The sequence below is a fragment of the Protobothrops mucrosquamatus genome, unplaced genomic scaffold, assembly GCF_001527695.2.
Source record: "Protobothrops mucrosquamatus isolate PMUCROS unplaced genomic scaffold, P.Mucros_1.0 scaffold110, whole genome shotgun sequence".
In the NCBI taxonomy this organism is placed as follows: domain Eukaryota; kingdom Metazoa; phylum Chordata; class Lepidosauria; order Squamata; family Viperidae; genus Protobothrops; species Protobothrops mucrosquamatus.
The window spans coordinates 980,857-1,002,263 of record NW_015386482.1 but is presented as its reverse complement, the minus strand read 5'-3'; the positions used below and the strand labels follow the sequence as shown (position 1 = coordinate 1,002,263).

Below are 21,407 nucleotides of genomic sequence, written 5' to 3'. Positions count from 1 at the left end.
TGATAATGTGTCATCAAGTTGGTGTGGATTCTTAGTGATCACATAGATTTTCTCCAGAATAATTTAATTTAAAATATCAACTTGGATACAGATGTTACTCTGGAGCTTAGCTCACTTTTTTGTGATCCTTGCATGGCAAGTAGGAAACACAAAAACTGTAACATATAACAGAAGTAAACTTAACAAACTTAAAATCCCATAAAATATTTCCCACAAAGCGCAGAAAAAGATGAGGATCTATTCTTATTCATAATCTTGTTCCCAAACACTGTAGCCTTGGTGCCAATCAAGAGCATGGACATCACATGACTGCCTATTTCTATATTAAAGGCACAGGAACATAGCTGGAAAAAAAGCAGGAAAAGGAGATGGAAACCCAGATTTAAAAGATGAAAAAGAAACATATATGTATTTATGTATGTGTGCATATTGCAAATTTTAGGCAACATAATTCAAAATATCTAAGCAGATATGGAATGGCATTTTTTAAGAAAATCTTTTATCAAAACAGTGATAAGGCAGTGAATGTCACAAGTTAGATACATCTTCTGTAGTAAAAGTATTACAAATCTTGGTTCTTTGCTTAAGAGATCCTTTAATATTGATAGGTGAAGTCATTTCCCTTTGTAATGCAGATCTGAGAAATCTATCAGAAGAGAAACTAGCTTTCTGCTTGATTTATGCAGTAAGAGAGCATAGAAAACTTCTCTGAAAACTGTCCAACATAGAGTTTATAGACTTGCCATTAGGCAGTATGGTATCAATCAAAGAAACTCTGCTGCAAAATAAAGTAAACTTTTCAATGCTTTGCTTTTGTTTCCTTTTTCTAAAGGCAGCAGCTTCCTCTAGTGGACATCTCATTTAAAGTGTCTCCTGGTAAGTTTATTTTGTTGATAACATAAGCCTTGATAGGTCAGACCAAAGCCTATCCTAATCTTGCATTTTGTTTCTCACAGTGGCCCAACAGTGACTGGAAAGAGGTAAAGACATACCGTACCTTTTATTCTACTGTTTCCCCCCTCCCAGCCCCTCCAAGTATTTGCAGAGTAGCTACCCAAACTCTGAGAGATGTTGAATCTTCAGGCTTTGATCAACTAAACCTCCAGTCCCACTTTAAATCCATCCTATTACGTGGATGTCCCCATGTCTTGTGGAGTAAATTCCCTATGTTAGATATGTGAATTTCTCCACTAAATAGGTGATCTCAAACAGAAGTAGGGATAACCCAGCACTGTGAGTTGTTGTAATGATAGCATTAAGTTCTCAAATAACATCAAGAAAAAAACACATGGTTGGTAAATTTCTGTGGCTGTACTTATTTAAATTATAAATCAAATTGAAATATTGTAGATTATTTTAAGGTTTAACATTTAATGTAGACCTATATAAAGCACAGATAGCTTAAGAAATGTGCAGTATCAGAAGATATGTTTTCCAGCAGGTATCCCATTTGGGCTTTTCTAGATTCTACACTAGCCAAACCATATCAGTGATAAATTTAGAGTCAGTCTTCTCCCCCAGATAATTGTTTAAGAGGAATCAGAACCTTCCTAAGGGAAAAAAAGCTATTATGATGTTCTTGCTTTACTATGAAGGCTGGAAATTTTGTTAGTATCATGTACTGGTTTGTACCTACAACAATACAGTGAAGCAGAAACCAAATACGTTCCTTACACTTTCTTCTATGCTCCTTTTCTTCAGATCAAGCATAGGCCATCCCTAAATTTGACCAAAATCCTCCCTTTCCCACCATGCCTTGTTGGCCACTGCAGCCCTATTCCATATTTGATTAAGCCTTGTCTGAAACAGCAACTTTTCTAACATCAGAAAGTCTGAAGATTTAAATGTAGAGAATTTTTTGTTTGTTTTTGAAATAGATCAAGATGTACATTTTATCAAAACCCACAAGTACCAGCATCGCAGAGAAAAATTTGAAAGTCGATCTGGGAAAGTCTATGGAGATTCTCAATCACCAGGTCATGGTTGTCCCGAAGATGTTTTTTCAGAAGTCAGTTGGACTTTCTTGGGTTTTTTTTTCTTTGAAAACATTTCTCTACTCATCCAAGAAGCTTCTTCAGTTCTTTTTCAGTTCAGAACTGAAGAAAATTCTTGGATGAGAAGTGAAACAGCAAAATAAACCAAGAAAGGCCAGTTGTCTTTTGGCAAAGTACCTTTGGGACATCCAGGAAAAGGAGACTGGCAGGGCGCTGATTTGCTGGATAGCAGGCAGGACAGTAAGGCAGAAGCGCAAGTCCTTCTCCCCATCGTGTACTCAACAGGTAGCACAGAAAGGGGCATTGCTCAGTTCTGCAGAGTCTGCTTTGCTGTTTCATGTGAAAGTGGGGGAGACTCACCAGTTGCAGATGATGTGGATACACCTGTACTAGTCACACCAGAGCTTTGCACTGCATTTTTCTTTGTTCCATATGCTGCTGAAAAAGAAAAGGAATGGGGAATAAAGACAAAATTCTAGATTTCCAGAAGTCCAAGGAAAATATCTAACTATGTATTTCCCCAGCTTTTGGACATGGGCTGGGATGTATATACTTTTATTACTGCAGGACTGGGCTGGGGGCTCTTAGATGAATTAATATTTATGATGTACCCACGTGTCTCTTGTTTATCACTGAAAATTCAGTGTGGGGATTGAAATGATAGTTTATCACTGAATTTCAATGCTGTGGTCTATAGAGGCTTTGGAGACCACAAATGTAGCCATTTATTCACTAGGTTTGAAGGTTTCACATGGAAGATTGCCCCAATCACAACTGCAAGGATTTAATCTGCTTTGCTTTAATATTCAGAATGTATTATTTATCTCTGATCGATGTCCCCATGCCCAATTATTCTTTATCCAGGTACAAGTGATTTACTGAGATAAAGAATAATTTAGGACAACACTGAAATTAGTGGATATGCAAGCTAGCAAAACAGTAGATATATCAGAGATACATTACAGAGCTCTACACAAGTTACAGTATTTTGAAATAAGCAATAAGAAATAATTTTCCAACATTCTTCCATCATTTCTAAGGCAAATGAATGCTAGCAAAAATGCTTTGAATTCCAGATATTTTTTACCAAGTGTTGTTACCTGTGGAAGCTGTGGTTGTAGTACTGGTGACCCCAAGGGTGTTTGGAGCCAGGTTGTTTTGAACACCGTATACTGCAAAAAAAATATCTGAGGGTCAGATACAAGCATATTTAATATATATATATATATAGTTAAAGTGAGTAACATTTTGTATGGATGGCATGAAATTAATCATGTACAAATAATGGAATTGTAGCTGGTTAGCAGACCCATTTACTGTCCTTTTTCCTCTCATGCTGGAACCACCTTTTATCATAAGGAAATATCCCGACAATTATCTTTGAAATTCCAAGATTAAAGATGGAAAAAAATTGCTTTCTTAGTGCTATGCCAACATTTCTGGCAGTGATAATTCGTACAATCATTGGAGTAAGATTAATGGAGAATATATATTTAATAGCTGACCTTTGTTTTTGTTTACATTTGATTTGTTTACATTTTTATCATGGTTTTTTCATAGGTTATTAAATGTATAAATATATATACCAAATATGAACATCTACATTTACCGAGGCATTAATTTAAAGTAAGCAGGGAAAACTTATCTGGATATGCCTCCTCTCTTGTGCCATTAACACAGAACATATGATTACAGAGCAATAACAGATGCTCGAATGCTTCCTTTTTCTGAAACAGGGAAAAATGGAGAAAACAAACCTGTGGAAGAATTGCTAAGACCACCATTTAGCATGGGTGAAGTTGGGGCCAAATTGTTTGGAACTCCAAACACTGCAAGAGAAAGTAACAGAAATAAAAAGTGTTGAAAATGTAGACATGAGCCAACCACAACCCAAAGTTCTGGTACTGGTGGTTGAATAGCTACAAGAAAAAGTGGCTGTGTTACACCTCAGATGTGTGACAGTCGGTTTTTTTTTTCTTATAGCTATTTATCCACCAGTGCTAGATGTATTGGGTCTCCATTAAGAACACACATAGCCCCTAAAGAAGGTCTGGATTCCTGAGTAAAGTTCCTTTTCTTTAAATCACAGCCTTTTTTACACACATCTCCAGTCAGCCTCCTTTACTTTCCAAAGTCCTGACTGCTCTATTTTGATCAAAATAATGAGCAGCTAATTAATCAAAGCTTTCAAACAGCATCCATGAAATTCAAGATAGGCTCTCATTATACTATTCTGATAGTTTGTTAATTAAAGGGACTTGGAAGACACCCATTCTGCTGATTCATACTAGATAGGAAGAAATTATTAGAGATAGCTGATCAAGTAAAAACTGGCCCTATAATATGAAAGGCTTTACAGGTGGTAACCAGCATCTTTAATTTCACCCAAAAGTCAACTGGCAACTTATGAAGCATGCGGTATAATGGTATCACATTGCAACTCATGACACCACATTCTGGACAAGTTCTGCTTTTTGAGTTGCCTTCAAGGGAGCCCCATGTAGATATATTTAAATAGTCCATTTGTTAGGTGATTAGGGTGTAAGTGACCATCTAGAGGGCCTCCTTACTAGATAATAGAACAGATAACAGATAGCAGAATGAATCAATATATCTATGGAGATTCTCAGTCATCCAGGTCATGGTTGTCCAAAAAGTGCTTTTTCAAAAGATAACTGGACTTTGTTTTTCTTGAAGATGTTTTGCTTCTCATCCAAGAAGCTTCTTCAGTTCTGACTGGAGAAGTCAGAACTTCAGTCAGAACTGAAAAAGCTTCTTGGATAAGAAGCAAAATATCTTCAAGGAGAAACAAAGTCCAGTTGCCTTTTGAAAAAGCAACTTTGGAAATAAATCAATTTGAAATCCCTTTTGGCCATAGCTGCACTCTGTTCCTTGAGCAGAAGTTGTGAATCCCAAAAGACCCCAGATTACACACCAGTCTTGAATGGGGAAGTACAAGCCCATCCAAGTCTAGTAAAGAAAGGTTACCAGGATGAGGGGGGGAAAATACCCACAGCCATTTGGTCTTGTTAAGATTGATCTTGACTCTTGTTTCTTGTCATCCAGACGCACAAAATTTCTAAATACCAGGACAGGCCATTAATGGCCTCATTTGGCAGCCCAGCATTGCAGAGACTTTTATAAATGAATGCATACCTGACCCAGTAGACTGGGCTGCAGTGTTGATCAAAGATGAACTTTGGGTCATGTTGTTATGGTAGCCGCCAAGAGATGACCCTGCAGGCAGGGTGGAGGACCACATGTATGATGGGAGGGCAGCATTCAAGATTGTTGTGTCATAAGTCCCTGACACTGAAGGAAAATAAAAGAACATTATCCCAAATTGGATTTTAATAGTATATAATAATAAGAGGGTTTTTTTATATTCCTTTCATGTAAAGCAGATAGGACAACATGCAAAATCCTGATATTATCTGAATTTTGTTAATATTCTAGTCTCATGGAAGTAAAGTTGGGCTTTGATGAACAAGGAGAAAGACTATTGATCCTTTTGAACTTTGCTATTCCCTTCATCTATGAACAGAACTGGCTTGTGTCACCATTTGGCAAAGAGAAACAGTTATTTCAGGTACTGATGCTGAGAATCAATAGTAAGATGTTAAGCAGCATGACTGTATGTACTTGTGAAATAACTTACCTCCCTCAGGTTTTAGGAAAGGATTCTCTATATTCAAGTTACTATACTAATTAGCTTCTGTACAAAAAATGTGAGTAAACACCATTATGTCATTTGCTTTAGTAGCAGAATGCCTCGATCCTTACTCTGATCACTGAAGACTTTTTAATTGCTTGTAAATGAGATATAGGTAGGGGTATGCTTAGCCTAAAGAACAAAAGATTAAAGGGGGGGCATAACAGTAGTCTTCCAATACTTAAAGAATAGCCACAAAAAGAAATCTATGAATTTAATCTCTATAGCTCCAAATGGTAGAACAAAAGAATGGAAGCTTCACAGAGGGAGATCCAATCTTCAAATAAGAAGAAATTGCCTGATGGTGAGAACTATTAAGCAGCAAGAAAGCCTGCTTTTTAGTATCATGGGTGCTCCATCACTGGAGGTTTTCAAGCAAAATTTAGATAACCAAGCGAGTACCTTGGCTGGATGGGGGGGGGGGGGAGAACTAGAAAGTTTCCAACATCCCTTCCAATATTATTATTCTATTATTCTTCAATGATCTGAAGAATATATTCATAGCATCTTCCATATTGTTTTAATAGAAACCTGTGGCTTCCCCATCAATTCAAGCTTCTCAATGGACTTTTACTTCATCAGATTCAGCACAAAATACCTGACTGGGAGCTTTCTGTCACCATTTTGGTTTCAACAACAGCTTTCTTTGGAATAGGGAGGGTGCCTGAATGGGAACGAGTAGGGCTAGCACTCGCCGATCGACTTCCCCGTAAGAGTCGCTTGACATCATCCAATTCTGTCCCTGAAGGAGAAAAAAGATACTGGGAACTTAACCACATTGATTGTATTCAGATATAAACTGCATCTGAAAGTACAATGAATTGCTTACTCAAATCAACTAATCTTAACACTAAGTGCAAGGTTTTATATTTTGGTCAATAGATGGATCTGAAACCAATGATAGAGGCTTTGATGGATGTCTGAATTTGAACATTAAGTGAGAAAGAACTTGATTCTGTGTTAACTGCCTTTTTCAATACTAGTATTTCTTTCTTATCATGATCATGCCATCTATAATTCAGTAGCCATAATAATTATTCTTGCTACCTATTTCAATTTCCCATTTCTGGGCAACTGGTTACTCTGATGATTAAAAGTATTATATGACATACTGGGCAGGGAATTTCAGTTGAAGAAAAAGATTACTGATGACAATTGTGAATTGTTTACCAAAATTCTACCTTTGTTCAAATTAGGAATATAGACAACAGCTATAGCACTTACACCTGGTTGATGGAGAAGCACTCTGCAACCGTACTCGGATTTCACTCTCTGTGCAAGACAAAAGGAAACAAAAGGCTCATTTTAAAGTAGGAGATGTATTTGATATTTGATATCCTAAAGCTGCAGTTGAATTTTAAGATATTCCACAAAGCTATAGATGAACATGATCTAATTCATTATATTTAGTTGTATCTGATTTCTTCCTTTTTAATTTCCTCTTGCTACTTGTCTATTACTTGTAATTGCTGGTTCCCATACTATAAAGATTCAAAAGTCAACATCCGTCTTCCAGTTCTTTTATCAGTGATCAGATCTGCCAGTTCAGAGAAAGGAAGTAACAAAGAAAGCAAAGCAAAGAGCACTCTACCTTTATGTATATTGTGGGATACACTGATTAGATGTTGGGAAGCAGTTCAGTTGCTGAAATTCCTGTATCTACAGTGATTTTTCCTTATATCTTCCAAAAGGGTTGCTAGAAAATTGTGTTTAGAATTACTTTCAGTTTTAGACAGGGACCAAGAGTCTGATGATACTACTGAAGTGTGGGACCACATAAATATGTGGCAATGTTGTATAATTATTTAAAGGTCATTGAACTTAAAGCATACCGTATTTTTCCGTGTATAAGACGCACCCTTGTATAAGTTTGCGAGTTCCAAGCTTACAGCAAACAAAGTCAGCGCTGGGAGCAACCACCTCCCAGCGCTCTAAATAGATGCTTCCCGGCCAGCCCCACCCCCCACCCCCCCAACCAGCATCCGACACGATGAGCATGAATAGTCAGTTCACAGCAGCAGCCTTCCGTCCCTGGTAAACAAACCCGCGTGACAGCAAGGGAAGGGAAGGGAAGGCAGGTTTTAAACTCCCTGCTGTTTCTCTGCGCCAATCAGCTGTTCAGTGGAGCGCCAAACAGCTAAGCCGGCAAATCCGGAAGTTCGTCTGGCCGCTATTATCAAGCAGGATGGCCTCGCAGCTGCGTTCCACAGGGTCCCCGGCTAGCATACAGGTACGAGGGAGGAAAAGGGCTGTCGCTGCCATCCATGCTGCTGGTCCCATCCGCTGCCTCCTGACACCGCCATCCCCCTCCCCCCTCCCGTTAGTGGCAAGCCCACAGGGGCTTGACACCTGCACCAGGCAGCATGACAGCGGCATGTAAAGAACCCACACAGACATGCCCTGGGCTGCGGAGGTTACCATTATTTTTTCGTGCATAAAACACTGCACTTGTTTAAGACGCACCTGGTTTTTGAACAGGGTGTTTGCAGGAAAAAATAGTGTCTTATACACGGAAAAATACAGTAATAAGTGAAGTATATTTAGGCAAAGTATTCAAAAGCAAAAAGCAATGCTGGGATAATAAACACAATACAGTCAAACTAGAGATGAAAAACTGAACATTCACAGATAAATTTCCTATGGGTGCCAGGTTGGCCATTTCAGTGTCTTTCAATTTTCTTTTTGTAATATGTGTTATTAAAATTTTTGAAAAACATAAAAAACAAAATCTAATACAGAGTCAAAAGATAAAAAGAAAATAGAAAGAAAAGCTTTATGATTTCCTTAGCAGCAAATACAATTACAAAAATATCTCTTATTTTAAACCTTACTTTTTCTATAATCTATTTTTTTTTCTAATAATCAAAACTATAAGTCATAAGTATATTTTTCTGTTTCATATAAAAAGTTTATAAGAGACTCCTGGTCTGCCATAAATGTACATATTGTCTTTTCTTTAATCAAGAATTAGTCAATTATCTTTGAAAATTCTATCATCTTTACTATGTTGTGGGTAATGTTGAACTTTTCTGCTTTTGAGAATATGATAATCGTACTACAGTTGCCACATATAAAAACAAGTTCCATAACTTTTTTCTAGCTATCTGTAATCCCAAAAGAAAAGCCTCTGGTTTCAATTGTACATTACTTTTTAAAATATTCTGAATTAGTGTATGTATGTGTATCCAAACATTTTTTAGCTTTTTTACACATCCACCATACATGATAAAATGTCTCTTTGTAGTGTTCATATTTCCAGCATAAATTCTACAGAATTTCTCTGTGAAAAATCCCAATAGAGTTTCTTTGAATTTTCTTGAACAGCAACTTGCAATTCCAAATATCAATTTATCTTTTTCAAATGGAATAAATATTTAAGGATAGTTTGGGACAAGGCAAAGAGTTTGTGACCCAGTATCATTATATATATAGGAGATCTCACCTCGTGTTTGGCTTCGTCCCCTGGTAGCAGAAGAACCTGGGGGGGGGGGGAAATCACTCTTTGAAATTTAATTTTAGAGTAGCTCTCTAAAAACTAACAGCAACATTGCTCAGTTTATATTTAAATACATATGCAAAATAACCAATATATAGAAGTCTATTTAGATTCTCTATGAAGGTCTTCAGCATCTTGCCTTAAAAAAAACAATAGCCAGCTAACATATCCATATTTAGTTTAAAATAGAACTATTTCTAGGCATTATTTTATTGAGTTACAAAGAAATATAGGATTCTTGACACTTTTGGACTTTTTCTTCATTTGTTATTAATAGCTTTTATATTTGCCTTTATGGCTGAATATATATGGTACAATGAATTGATGGTCAGGTTCCTCCAACTTTAGGCAAGAAAACAACTTGCCATAAATGTAGTGAATTTCATCAATTATCTTTTCTAAATAAAAACCATAAAAAGCTGTACATACTCATTCATTTGCTGCCTGATGGAATTTAAAAGTATAGTTCAATAGGATACTATTGGAAGCAATTATTACAAAGAGAATACAGTTCTATCATTAGAAGAAATGTAGGCAAATCTGCATCACTTTCTTAATTCATTTCAGATACTAAGGTCATTCTCAAAAATGGAAAATGTACCAAAATCTTTGCGTGGAAACTCTGGCGAGGAATTTGCACTGGAGCTTCCTGAAAAAGAAAAAAATAAATTAAAAGAAATTTGAAAACATTATTATGTAGTTTAGTCCACATACTGAATTTCCATCATATTACAATATGTAATAAAGCATCCAGAGCTTTACTTAGAAACTTAAACAATGCTTGAAGAACACATGCAGAAGAGTTATTAATTAGTCTGCAAAATAAGTGAGTGTACTGCTTCAATGAAACGGAGATGAATTAATATCATCCCTGGAATATTATGCTATAAAACTGTATCTTAAGGAAAGTGCCTGCAAAGATCATGAATGGAACTGTTCTACTGAACAACAGATCGATCCAAAATTCACTGAAAAGAGCAAGCCATACAGTATCTGATTCTTAAGGAAAATTGGGATAATCAGTTAAAATTGTCCTAATCCTGTTTCTTTGAAATTCTTGAAAAATCATTTAACCCTGCTTCTTTTTATACCTTCATATGCTGGATGGTGGGTAGCATAGGTTTTTCGTTCAAAAGTGGAGCCAGGTGATTTGGTAAGAGTGGAAGAAGGAGAGGTGGCTTGCTTGTAGGAAGAAGAGGAGGTATTCATTCTAGCATTCCCACCTAGAGATGAAACAAAACCTCCTCAGATTCACATTTGGTGGACTGAATTGTGTGGGAGATGATGTCTTTTCAATTAACTGGCCTGTTGTTTGTCTTCTCTAGATAGCCGCAATGACATGAATTTGCTCTCTCTAATTCTAGAAAGATTACCCTACAAACAAAATACCTCTGGAGAGTGACTAATCTGTGAAACACAGATGACTTAAAAGTTGTTCAGCAGACACTAAATGTTAGTTCCCTTCTGTATTAAATATAGCAAACAGAATATAAGCAAAATGCACTGATAAAAATGTTTAACGACATGTATAGTTTATTTTTAAGTAATTTTTGACAACCAAAAAATGTGAATTTTTCTTAAACCCCTTTAATCCCAGTGAATTCCTTCAGGGAAAACTAAATTTATATGTGAGCCATCTGATGTACAGAGTAATAAAGGTTTATGCTTCATTGGAATGTATGTCTGAGGTAACAGATACTGGGTATTATTTGCTATCTATATAACAATACAGTATATAACATTTATATATCAGATATTATATATATATTAACACACATACTTTTACAGTGAATAGAACTGTTAACATATTCCTCAAAAGGACCAAGTAGCATCTGCTTATTCTGAACAATGTCCTAATATCAGTTTTTCCTGAGGTCATTCTGATGATCAGTCATCTTATTCCAAATTTGTTTATTTATTAATTTTATCAAAATCAAGTAACAGTTAAAAAACACATGAAGCAAACACAGCAGCCAGGGCTAAAAACAAACATATCACTGAAACATGGTACAAAACACAGTAGAACCACACAAATATATTACCCCCAACCTAGGAACATTCTATAACTTTATATTTTTTAATGCTATCAGAAGTCTCTATGGGTTCATTTAAAACGTTGTTTCTAAAAGTATAGTCCAAGGCCCTGGAGTGTCCCCAAGATCCTCTTAAGCGTTTGTAAAATGAAAATTATTTGCCAGACATTAAAGATATTTGCAAAAATTTTAAATAATATCACTCTTATCATTATGTATTTGTTAAAAATATATGTTTTTATGAAAACTACTGTATTTTATTTATGTTAATATCTAATGGCTTTATTTTTTTCACAATACAGTAAATAAATATTTTATGAATGTGCCAATTTTAATTTTGAATATGGCAAATATTGATAAATATAACCTCTACAAATAAAAGCTCCTTTGTTGTCCTCCATAATTGTCAAAAGGGTGAAGGCGTTTTCAGAGTAAAAAGCTTAAGAAAGACTGATCTAAAGTTATTAAGGCATTTCAGAAGCATTTTAGGTCAATAATTTTGTTAGTTTTTGACACATTCTAAGTTTTAAAATGCTATTTTTAAAAAGACGGGAACAGTGGCTACTTTGAAGCATAAAGAAGAAACTGGAAAATAATTCCATTAACACATTTTTAACCATTGTTCCAACTTTCCCAATGTTTTATATACGTGAATAATTATTGTGGATTCTTATTGGTGGAAACTTCAATTTTGTTTGCACTTTCTAACAGACACTTTGATATTTATCAGCTAATCATGCAGTGGTGGGATTCAGCCAGTTCACACCACTTCGGCAGAACCAGTAGCTAATTTTTTGTTGTCCAGGCCCAGAATGGACTTCTGGAAGTGGCGTCCACACAGAGAACCAGTTGTTCGCATATTTGAATCCCACCATTGTAATCATGCAGATTTAATGAATAATGGGCATACACTATTTCAGCATAAGGATTAAAGACATAATTAAACACAAGGCATAACTGAAATAATTTATTTAATATGTGGCTTGTCGAAATCCTTGAATCCTGTTTTTTGTCAGATCTCACTACCAAAGAATGACTGAGATCTATCAAGATAAGAATAATGGATAGATAATAGGAAGCTGCAGCTGGTGTAAAATACAACAGTAACCCTGCCAGGATAGAATGAATGAAATACACTGCCTTAATTGCCAGTAGATTCCCTGGCCAAATGTCATTACTTTTAAAGCTCTAAATGGCATTGCTCTGGGATACATCAGGTAATGCCTTGCCAGAACTAAATCTGCTTACTCAGTCTAGTAACAGAGAGGGCCCATTCAAAATTGCCTCATTGCATATGGGATTATATGTAGGTGGGATGGTCAGTAGGCCTTCTCTCTAATACTACCACCCTGTGGATGCTCTCTCCCTAAAAGCACATGCAGCCCTCCACTTTGCTACAGGTCTAGAAGGAGATTAAACCGGTTTATTTCAATGAACATTTGGCATAGTTGGCTTACTGTAGGTCGATCTCCTACTAATGAATGGTAGCATTTCCTGTGAAAATAAACATCATCATCCCAATTAATAAATGCCACCCAATATCTATAAGTTGTATCTTTATACTTTTGTGATAATCATTCTTTAGTAAAGAATCAAAAGAGTGTCTCGTTTTTCCCACTTCTGTCATTTTCCAGCAGTTAGCATTTCTGCTAACACATCCATTCTCTGGCCTTTTCATTTCCATGTATGACTTTCACTTAAATTCTTCTTATTTGAAAACCACTTACTGGCTGTCATATAATTGCTGCCATGTCCATATGTCCTCCGTTCCATGCTGCTCCCTCCACTGTAAGCTGCTGATTTCAGCCCACTGCTACCAGCTCCTTCTATCAGAGAAAACACAAAACTTTGTGAATCAGAAAAGGCAGGAGATTCAGCACTGAAACAGATGCACCAAAACATGTAATAATTTAGGCTCTCAATATTTGACCATTTTCAGAAAATACCTAAAACAATTGCATATTTTCATTATGATACTACAATTACAACTAGTTTGTTAAGTCTTACACTGACTGTAGGAGTTTACCCTTTCCCGATTAAGTATATTTTCAATGGAGTTTTGCAATTAAAATATGTTGCGGTTTTAAATGTATCCAACTTAAATGAACTATTCTTAGTTAAGTAACTGTCTTTCAATCAATCACCTTCCTATTAGAGTTCATAATAAAAACATTGAAAATTACATTCATATGAGAGAGTTGAAATTTGGGCAAAAAAAGGAAAACTGTACTATGAACAGTTTGTACAATCAAATATTATATTACTGAGTAATACTAACAATTATTCAGTTTAGGAAAAAACACATATTTCCACAAACAATCGAAATAGCATCCATGTTCAAAGTCATTGTTACCATTAGGAATTTATTTTTTTCATTTATTTATTTTACTTACATACCACTGAATCAAACCAGCCATGCCAGTTTAGAAACTTTACTGCAATTACTTACTTGGAGGGAGAGATGTCAATCTGGTGGTAACTGTTTCCGTAATAACTGAAAAGAAATTAAAAAAGACAAGAAGAAAATAAAATAAAAACCTAAGGGGCATAAGATACCAGGAACCTAGTGTACCAATTCTGCTGAGATAACTAGTATTATCACTGAACAAAGCCTCTTTTTCAAAATTGTCAGACTGAAATTAGGAGAATAAATGTGCTGCTTTCAAAATGATTTTGAACATTTCTGATTGATCCACAAATAACATTTTGGTAATTTAAAAAAAACTGAAAACTCTTCTCTATTCTTAAGAAAACATAACAAAATAACAAATGTTTAAAGTACCAAACACCGATTTATTAAACAGGCAAAATGGTGAGATTTCTTTCAATTACCTACTCCACTCTCGGTAGTTCCTTTAACTTGCAGAAGGGGGCAGGAAAGGGCAATAGTACAAGGTTACTGACATCCAACTTTTAAATTTTCTAAGAATACCTATTGAATGCAGAGGTGAGAAAAATGCTGATGCTAAATATTAGCACTTTGTTTTGAAGAACTTTAGAACAATCTTAAAAAAAAGAAAAAAAAGAAAATAGGTCCTGGAACCTAAAAGGTATTTGAGGATATGGTGATGGCTATACGCTCCGTACTAACTATCTCTATTATAATATTTTGAACAGCCTCTTTTCAGAGATATGTTTGGGCTACAACTCTCAGAATTCTCAAGCAGAAAGCTTGGCATAATTAATTACACCATATGCATATTAATATTAATATATGCATACTGATGGAAAAAAGTGAGTATGCTTTTACTCAAGAGTGAAAGTGAGAGATAATGTAAGGGTCCTGATATTTCTAAAAATACTTACGTCTCTCTGTAACTTCAGCTCCATCCCGCTTGTTCTTCTTTGTTATGGAATCCATATCATTGCTATTTACATGTGAAGAAAGAAAGTAAAAATTAACACACATCCAACAGTCTATTTGCAAGTACAAACACAGCCTCTTTGTGGTAAGTGAAGGAAATGCAATTCACATGTTTCCATAATTACTAACCACTTCATAGGGACTTTTAAAATCAGAACACATGATGTATCATGAAATAAGATGCGACTTTGTAATGGTTTTTTGGGGGGGAGGGAATTAATATAAGCTTATTTCCTATGAAATATTCACTATAAATGTTCAGAGAAGTTGTGGTTCCTTTCTATTAAAACACTTTTCAATAGCTTTCTTAAGATAACCTGCCCAGAAAACTTCAATTTTCAAAACTCTAAACTGGTAATTATTCCAGGGAAGTTCCAAGGCTAGGATTTTTGGAGAGTTAGCAAAACTGCCTAAGTTCAAATGAACCATAATCTGTAAAAGATGAAAAAGATTGTGTTACAGAACTTGTGTTACAGTCCAGTGTGTTCCCAAGCTTGGCAATGTTTAGGTGTGTGGATTTCAACTCACAATTCTCAGCAGTGGCCAAACTACTGAGGAATTCTGGAAGTTAAAGTCCATACAACCAGAAGTTGTTAAGTTGGCAAATGCTACAACAGGGCCATCTAGTGATAATTTATGAATATTTAGCCAACTTTTTTCTTTATTCACAGCATAATAAATTCATAACATGAAAAGTTTGAATTAATTTTTGTATAATACATGATAGATTGGATAATCATGAGTTTGCATTGGTATAAGTTGATCAAAACCACAAATGTCTAACAATCTCTAAGACTGATCATGAATAATTTGCCTATTACGAAAACAGACACATATTTAACAAATTACTTTTTAAGCTCAGAAAAAGAGAGCAAACTGGCGAGTGAGACACAGTTAATCATCACTTCAGGAGTTCTATGCGGCTTTTATGTACTTACCTTAAGATGAATTCTACGTCTTTGTAGGGTTTTAGTTACTTTTTTTATATCTCAAGAGGCTCTTAAGACAAATCCCTCCAAATCATCTAAATCCATTCACAGTTCAAGCTAGCTAATAGCTTGGCTTTTGTTCCTCCAAATAAAAGATGCCTGAAGCACCTAAAGCAAGCCCACACCTTCTTCAATCTTTGAGTCATATTCAAACTCATACTATGAGTTCACCCCAGACAAGCACTGACAGTGAAGGAAGATGCTTGAAAGATGCACATGAAATGTTAAAACCCTGGAGGGGGGATATTGTGAGCTCTGAACTACATCCCTACCACCCTATTGTCGATTGTCTTTTTAAGCCTCTTCTTCATAAGCATTTCTTTGCTTCAATTGGTTTTCAGGACTCTATTGAACAGTGGTTAGAGCAGCTTGCCTCAACTTGGTCTCTAACAATATTTATATAACAACATGTATAATTTCCAGCTTCCAGTTTCAGAGAGCAGCAAGTTAAGGAGGAAGCAATAACATTTTTTGATATATACACATACTATCCTTGATCTTAGTCAAAAGGCCAAGAACCTTTTCTTGGCAATATTACAGTGCAAATTCTGCTTAACCCATTAAACATTCATACTCTAGGCTATTCATATATACAGTACTCATCTAAGGAGCCTCACAAGATAAATGTGGATAATAAGGATCATAAACCTATAATTTCGTGACTCTTCTGGAAAAGTGGGATTGGAATATGTTAGAATTAGATCTTAACAATAAAATAAAGATAAACTTATTCACCAATTTGTCTGAAAATGATGCTCTCTGCTCTAAAAAAGGTAAGTATATATATCTACTAATTATTGCTTTTGGCCATGGGAAAAACAATAGTCTCTTCTAAAGAATGTACAATAAACTGTATTTTGGCTGCCAGTTAACTCCCTTATTATTCCTTGGTGTAAAGGTATTATTTATTTATATATCATATTTGCATAGCTGCCCACCTGACATGAAAGAGACTCTGGGCATGGTATAGAGTGGAAGAGGAGACGGAGGAGGAGGAATTAAACAAGTTGTTACTTGACTATTAGTTTTTTTTTACTATAAGTTAAAGTATGGCATATCACCTAAGTGACTCTTCAGCATTGCTGATATCATTGATCAAATATTTCTTCATAACTAAGCACTTTCCGCTTTTAATGCATTTAGTTAAAAGGAGTATGAATTTGAAAAGATTTGGGGAGTCTTGCTTCTTCTGGGGAGCAGAAGATATTACAATCCTTAGAAACTGGGTTTTGAGTATAGCTATCTAGATAGAATAAACCCTAGCTTTTAAGACATTAATTATTACTTATCTTGAGAAGATATTTGTTGCAAAACAACCTCAAGTCTATTAGGCAGGGCCCAGTCTTTCAAATATAACAAGGTTTATGTCCCATCCTTTAAATATGACCATCTACTTAAATAAATCAGGAATAATAATATTAAATTAGCTGTCTTCCATGTATATCTAAATAGGAAATTAACATTTTGTGAAAGTTCCAACTAAGTTATAGTATAAACAACAGACCAGGAGGCTGGATGCATTCTGTTGATATGTACACAATGTTGGTTTAATATACAAAATATATACTTCTAATGTGTTAAACCTAACAGATACAACTAATCTACTTATTTGTGCCTAATAATATAAGTGACAACACTTAACAATCTTACAAATTTCCATTTTACCATGTGATTTCTAACAACCCACTTTTTCCAGCAACAAGGCAATATTGCTAAAATTCTTTCCTAACTCTCACCTTTAAAGACTGGGATTTGTATTCCTTTCACCCAAGGCTTAATGTCCTTTTATTTTACACTTAACCCTAAATGCTCTTTCACCCTCCAATTCTTATACTTCAGTAAGCCCTGCTGAAATTTTAAATTAGCACTGTAATTTTTCCCTTTTACTGAGCTGCATCTGTGGCTCTCAGACAGTATCTGTTGCTTAGTCTCATCTAGAGAACAATCACCCAGACAAATAAGGTGTAGGGAAAGAAACAATTCTTTGCTTCGTCAGTCCCATAATGGATAATGGTCTCTTCTTATTTCCTCTTTGGTCATAACTAATGCATTAATTTAAAATTCACAGAATATCCTCTGCTCAACATATCTGTTAAATCAGCCACTCTTCACCTGGCATCCTCTAGATGGGATGGGAAACTAGTTTCCTGAATTCGAAGCCAAAAGCCAAAAGCACATGATCTCTCATGGATTCTGTAGTCTCAAGACATCTGCTATTACCACTTTAAATCCATTTTTTTGTTTTCTTTGTTTTTGTTTTGTGTTTTTTTTAAGCCTTCACAAAATTTTACCCTTATTCAGCAAAACCTTTTTGTATTTATCAGAACATATATAACTTATATTATTTTCGTACTTTTTGATGAAAAAAGATCTAGTAGATGAAGGTGCATGATGAAGATCACAAGTCTTGAGGACAAGGATGCTACAAACAATACTTTGCTTATATCTTTTAAAGACAATCCTCATTTTAATTATGGTAAAAGTTCACTACTTCAAGATTGGCTTGCTAGACACAAAAAGAAAGAATACATTGCTCCCGGGTAGTGAAAATAATGAACCTTGTTTACACTCTTTGGGAAAAGTAATACATAATCTCTTTGCTACAAAGGATTTTTGATAAATACACATCAGAAACTGATAAATATAAATATGAAGTGTTGCCATCCTTCTTTCCTTGAAATGCATCTCACAGTCTTTCCCCTCCCCCTGCATTTTAATGAGACACCTCTAACTGTAGCTAAAACATGATATGTTTTTTGCCCTGCAAAAAGCGAACCAGCCCAGCATATACTCTTTCCTCTGCATTAATAGCTGCTAAACATTTTGGTTTTCAATATCAGTCCCTATTAGTTGGTGAAATCTTATTCCAAAGAATCAGAGGACAATAGAAAGTGGATCTTTTCTGACTGATTCTTTGCTTGTATTGCATACCTGGGTTCTGGTGGTAATTGTTACTGTTTGCTTTGTATCCAGTATTCCAGATGTTCCACAAGACCACAAGTGTAACAGCACTGCTTCAGTGGTAAGTTGTTCCTGAATGATTCTCAAAGAATGCTGGATTGGTCTTGTATTTAACCTATTTTCCCCACCCTTCCAATGGGTAGGCTCTGTTTCCCAAAACGTTTGTCTTAAACAAGTCCTGACAACGGTGTATCATAGTTTCCTACTTTACTCCACCCTATAAATTACCTAAAACAGCAGGAGAGAAAGAAGGCAAAAAAAAAACCTGCCTCCAGGAATCAAATTTAACTACAGGGAAGAAAAGCAGCAACTTAAATTCAAAAAGATCAGCCATTTCAAATATAAGGAGAATTCTGTTGGATAGGACCAAATGTCTCCTTACTTCAGCACCATTTTCACTGGACTCACAGGAAACACACATCAGTAACATATGAATGCAGAATCAGTTGAATCTTGAGACATTGGGAATAGGTAAGAAGTTTTCATAGAGATAGTGACCTGTGAAGCATCAAAGAAATTGTGTGGTAGAAAAGATAAAACAGAATGGCAGCAAATTGAAGGAGTGATTGGTGAAATGGCAGAAACATTTAACTTCATGTTTTTGCCTGGTAATTTAGTTGAATTTTTTGGGTGCCAAAAGAAAATCTTATACTTCAGGTATATTATTTACACATAAGACAGAATATTTTTACTATGGGTTTTTCCACTGCCACACATTTGAAAGATTGTTCCACATCATCCCCATTTTCAGTATGCCATTATCAGCAGAAGTGAGGAATTTACATTATGCTAGAAGTATCATTCAGCCAATAAATTACTTCTGTTAAATATAGTGAGCTGCTAGTAAGAAAGAAGCTATATCAAATGATGCAAAGCCTGGGACAAATTCTCAAGATTATTAAAATTGCCTTCATATAGCTCAACATCATTATATTACTTTTCTTGTGGAATCCTTATATAGGAAGCTAAGAATTACAAGATTGTTGAAGACTATCAATCCGTCTAGATCAGGAGCTGGACTGAAGTTTTTGGGATTTACCTTTTTTTAAATTGCACTCCATGGCTACCAACCAGAAAGACAGAAAATATATACCCTTAGAACTAGTAAATTTTGACACCGAGAATCTCTTTAAAGAACAAGAATTGAATGGATCCCATTTTACACGCAAAAATCCACATTTAATGCCCTGTCTTTTTCATTTCATCACTATAAATTGAGCTAAAGTAGTTTTGTTTTTTCTTAAACATCAATGGTAGCTTTAAGAAGGGCAAATTGGGCAATTGTCCAGGATCCCACATTTCAGCATCTGATCAATTTTGTACAATTTTAATAAATATAAAAGGAGATTTATGGTGAAGAGTTTACTGGAGCCTTTCCATATACAAAAGGCAGCCATCTGTGCCAATATATTTCTATGACTGAATTTGACATAATCTATTTTCAGTAGGTAAGCCCTCTATCATTTTAGTAAATTACAGCTATGTTATCTTATCAATTTATTGATTCCAAATTAAAATATATGAAGACAAAATGAAGTTTCAATCATGAAAAAATACAAATAGCAATGGGGATGTGGTGGCGCAGTGACTTAATGATGCCAGAAATGCTGGCCAAAAATGATCTGCACTCTGGCGGTTTGAGCCCAGCGAGAAAGGGTGAACTCCTGCTGCCTGTTCCCCGGCTCCTGCAAAAGCATGCAATATTGCAAGTAGATAAATGGGTACCATTTGCGGTATGCGGAGAGCAGAAACCAGTGCTGGACCTGGCTGACACGAGACAATGCAATATGAGGTGTGGCAAGGTGAGACTGGCAGGGAAGCCCAGAAGAACCAGCAACCCAAGTGCCACTAGTCAGCTAGTGTAAGCTAGTTCAGCCCGTGGTGCACCAAGGATAGGCACGTAAGCACCAAACAGAATTAACTAGAAATCTAGGCCAGTGGTGGCAAATCTATGGCACGGGTGCCAGAGGCGGCATGCAGAGCCCTCTCTGTGGGCATGCGCGCCGTCATCCCAGTCCTAGGCCCTCATCTGGGTTTTATAAAACCTTTTCGCTTTAGGCCTCTGCCGCCGTATGCAAAAAAAAAAAGGTTCAATCAATCAATTTCAATTTCTCACGGGGGAAAAAAAAGATCTCGCAGAGTTGGAATTGGTTGATTGAACTTTTTAGTCCCACCCAATCTGCTGTTACCACCGCAGCCATGCCCAGCCAATGGGCCACACCCACCCGCCACCCAACAAGGCATAAGTGGGTTTTGGGTTGCAGTTTGGGCACTTGGTCTCTAAAAGGTTCGCCATCACTGATCTAGGCTGTTAGGACTGCATTGTGCCTAGCATTTGTAGATTTCCTTGACAATGTATGCTATATGCTAAATAAATAAATAAACAATACAATTTGACTTTTTGTTATTTGCTTTCGTTTTATGATAACGGTAATTTTACGGAACATTGGTTGAGACGTATTAGAATCAGGTTTCTTAGAGGTGATAAGCTGCCCTGGGTGATCCCCCAATGACACTCTTACCCGGTTCCCCCCAAATTTTAAGACCAATGCAATGATTCCAAATAATTATCTCACTATTGCAAGTCTAAAGGTCTAAAATGAGATCTAGATTAATTTTTGTGTATATTATATATCTAAGCCAATCAATATCTGATTGATATTGTATGCTGCAGAGAGAAGGTATTTCAATGTACAAGACAGGAATCAACCAATTTATTTTATACTTGTCAGGATGTACATGGAGTAAAAAACTTTGATTTTAAAAAATGCAGATAACTGAGTGAGGACTTTAGTGTTAGAAGCAGGACATAGAGTGAAACAAATATTAGCAATCTCTAAAATTGCACTTTTCATATG

At 35.7% G+C, this 21,407-nt stretch overlaps 1 protein-coding gene across 1 annotated transcript in view; it reads right to left on the bottom strand.

Moving 5' to 3' along the window:
- The window catches only part of COL17A1 (collagen type XVII alpha 1 chain), a 68,441-nt gene extending 49,792 nt beyond the window's left edge, over nucleotides 1-18,649 (bottom strand). The window contains exons 1-13 of the mRNA XM_015812787.1: nucleotides 18,520-18,649; nucleotides 14,542-14,603; nucleotides 13,685-13,729; nucleotides 12,963-13,061; nucleotides 10,294-10,425; nucleotides 9,804-9,851; nucleotides 9,149-9,184; nucleotides 6,931-6,978; nucleotides 6,305-6,448; nucleotides 5,151-5,306; nucleotides 3,752-3,823; nucleotides 3,095-3,166; nucleotides 2,355-2,432 (exon numbers count right to left, since the gene is read on the bottom strand). Coding sequence (XP_015668273.1) covers nucleotides 2,355-2,432; nucleotides 3,095-3,166; nucleotides 3,752-3,823; nucleotides 5,151-5,306; nucleotides 6,305-6,448; nucleotides 6,931-6,978; nucleotides 9,149-9,184; nucleotides 9,804-9,851; nucleotides 10,294-10,425; nucleotides 12,963-13,061; nucleotides 13,685-13,729; nucleotides 14,542-14,596 — 985 coding nt within the window. The 5' untranslated portion in view covers nucleotides 14,597-14,603; nucleotides 18,520-18,649. The remainder of the gene's footprint in view (nucleotides 1-2,354; nucleotides 2,433-3,094; nucleotides 3,167-3,751; nucleotides 3,824-5,150; nucleotides 5,307-6,304; nucleotides 6,449-6,930; nucleotides 6,979-9,148; nucleotides 9,185-9,803; nucleotides 9,852-10,293; nucleotides 10,426-12,962; nucleotides 13,062-13,684; nucleotides 13,730-14,541; nucleotides 14,604-18,519) is intronic.
- Between the last annotated feature and the right edge of the window lie 2,758 nt (nucleotides 18,650-21,407).